This window comes from Nansenia antarctica (genome assembly GCF_963989245.1).
Source record: "Nansenia antarctica genome assembly, chromosome: 4".
In the NCBI taxonomy this organism is placed as follows: domain Eukaryota; kingdom Metazoa; phylum Chordata; class Actinopteri; order Argentiniformes; family Microstomatidae; genus Nansenia; species Nansenia antarctica.
Window position 1 is genome coordinate 74,355,709 of NC_137689.1, and position 2,500 is coordinate 74,358,208.

General features: G+C 46.0%; 1 protein-coding gene across 5 annotated transcripts in view; it reads left to right on the forward strand.

The window, feature by feature from the left end:
* Nucleotides 1-2,500, forward strand: part of grin1a (glutamate receptor, ionotropic, N-methyl D-aspartate 1a) — a gene marked incomplete at both ends in the record, with an annotated part of 48,012 nt that overhangs the window by 25,200 nt on the left and 20,312 nt on the right. For all 5 annotated transcript variants that reach the window (XM_080530090.1, XM_080530091.1, XM_080530093.1 and 2 more), the window contains 2 exons: nucleotides 410-574; nucleotides 2,051-2,169. In XM_080530090.1, the coding sequence (XP_080386216.1) occupies nucleotides 410-574; nucleotides 2,051-2,169 (284 nt within the window). The remainder of the gene's footprint in view (nucleotides 1-409; nucleotides 575-2,050; nucleotides 2,170-2,500) is intronic.

A 2,500-nucleotide genomic window follows, 5' to 3' on the forward strand; every position in this document is an offset into this window, starting at 1 on the left:
GGAGACTGAAAAGTTGGTTCGCAGCGGGAACCAGAAAATAGTGGTTCTCAAGCGGGAACCAAAACGTAGAACAGTCACGTCGTCAGTGGGTGTGTCATATTCTAGGCTGCAGAGACCAGCAAGAAGGAAGGAGACAAAATGTCATCTAATCTAAATCTAAGCGAACGTGAACCGGAACGGTTCTTTGCTGGTGTGAAATCTCTACCAGTGTACTGAGAATGTTCACTATCTTGTTATGTTTAAAAAAACACACACACACACACTCACAAAAACTAACCCTAAAAAAAACTATATGGGGAGAAATCGACTGGTTTTTATCAAGAATGTGATTTTAATGTTTAATGGCGACCAGGTTCACTTTCCCAGTTGTTAACCCCTCCTCCTCAACTCCTTTGACCTTTGACCTCAGGTGAACAACAGCAACAAGAAAGAGTGGAATGGTATGATGGGAGAACTGCTGGGCGGTCTCGCAGACATGATTGTTGCCCCCCTGACCATAAACAACGAACGGGCCCAGTACATTGAGTTCTCCAAGCCCTTTAAGTACCAAGGCCTGACCATACTGGTCAAAAAGGTACGTCTCACCATTTACTTTTACATGTATGGGTTAGGGTTAGATGCATGTACGTTTTTGACATTTCGTGACGTTAGAATTATAAGGTTCTATCTCCATTTTTGGTCAAAATTTAGTTTTTTTACATAGTTTATTAATGCCTGTGTGGTGTTATTTTTTAAATGTTGACATTTTTGAGTTAGTAATTAATCAAATACAAAGGTTCCATCTCATGAAACATAATGGAATGTAAAAACGTTGACGCTCAATATCTCTGAACTACCCTAAACGGAGATAGAACCTTATAATTCTAAGCTCACGATTTAGCAGACAACCATTTAACAGACACGTTTAACAGACATTTAGCAGAGACAAAGCGACTTACAACAAACACATTTGTCTAAGTAAGTGAATCATCTATCCATACACATCGTAAGACAAAGAGATCTATGCTCATGCATGATCTATGCTAGAAGAAGGAAGAATTTTCTTACTTCTTTCTTTCTTTCTTTTTTATTAATTTATATATAATTCATTTACAGTAGAGAAACTGTACGGGGAGGGGGTGGGGGGGGGGGGGGTAGAGCGGATGAAGAGGTCTTTAGGAGGGACATTTAAGATGTAGCCTGAAGAGATGGGTCGGTCTTCAATTCTGGATTAACTAATACTTCCTCCCCTGTTCACTCTGGCTGTACAAGTACTGTCTTTGATATGAAACAACCCAAGAACCCAGTCAGTGTGTTGCCCTGACGTGGGGCTCCTGTGGAGGTGGTAGTGGAGTCAGGAGGCGGGTAGCAGGTAGCCTAGAGGTTAGAGAGGCCGGCCAGCAACCGGTAGGTTCGCTGGTTCGATCCCCGCCCCGGGAGGGAGGGAGCTGGAGGTGAGCTGGCGATCGGAGGGGGTTCGGGGGAACATATCTAAGGTGCCTTCCACTGCTGTTGTGCCCTCGAGCAAGGCACTTAACCTCTAATTGTTCCAGGGGCGCTGACCCTTTGCCCAGAGAAGTACAGTACTTCTCAGTACAATAAAAAAAAGGGAAAGTTGAATCTCCTTGAATCTTCATCAGAAGGGGTGGGTCCGGTGTTGGTGTGTTGATCTGTGAATGACCTCTGTGAGGCGTGTGTTGATCTGTGAATGACTTCTACGGTGTGTGTTGACCTGTGAATGATTGCCATGGTGTGTGTTGATCTGTGAATGACTTCTACTGTGTGTGTTGACCTGTGAATGATTGCCATGGTGTGTGTTGATCTGTGAATGACTTCTACAGTGTGTGTTGATCTGTGAATGATTTATGTGAGGCGTGTGTTGATCTGTGAATGATTTCCGTGAGGCGTGTGTTGATCTGTGAATGACCTCTGTGAGGCAGGTGTTGATCTGTGAATGACCTCTGTGTGGTGTGTGTTGATCTGTGAATGACTTCTACGGTGTGTGTTGATCTGTGAATGACTTCTACAGTGTGTGTTGATCTGTGAATGACCTCCGCGCTGTGTGTTGCAGGAAATCCCCCGCAGTACACTGGATTCGTTCATGCAGCCGTTCCAGAGCACGCTGTGGCTGTTGGTGGGTCTGTCGGTGCATGTGGTGGCGGTGATGCTTTACCTACTAGACCGGTTCAGGTACAAGGGGAACCGTGTGTGTGTGCGGCTGTGTGGCTGTTGTGTGTGTGTGTCTGTGTATGGCTGTGTGTGTGGCTGTGTGTGTGTGTGTCTGTCTGTGTGTGTGTGTGTGTGTGTCTGTGTATGGCTGTGTGTGTGTGTGTGTGTGTGTGTGTGTATGGCTGGATGTGTCTGTGTGTGTGTGAGTGTGTCTGTGTGTGTTTGCACGAGCGTGTGGCTGTGTGTCTGTGTGTGCGCGTGGCTGTGTGTGTGCGCGTGGCTGTGTGTGTGTGTGTATGTGTCTGTGTGTGTGTCTGTGTGTGTGTGTGCGCGTGTCTGTGTGTACGTGTGT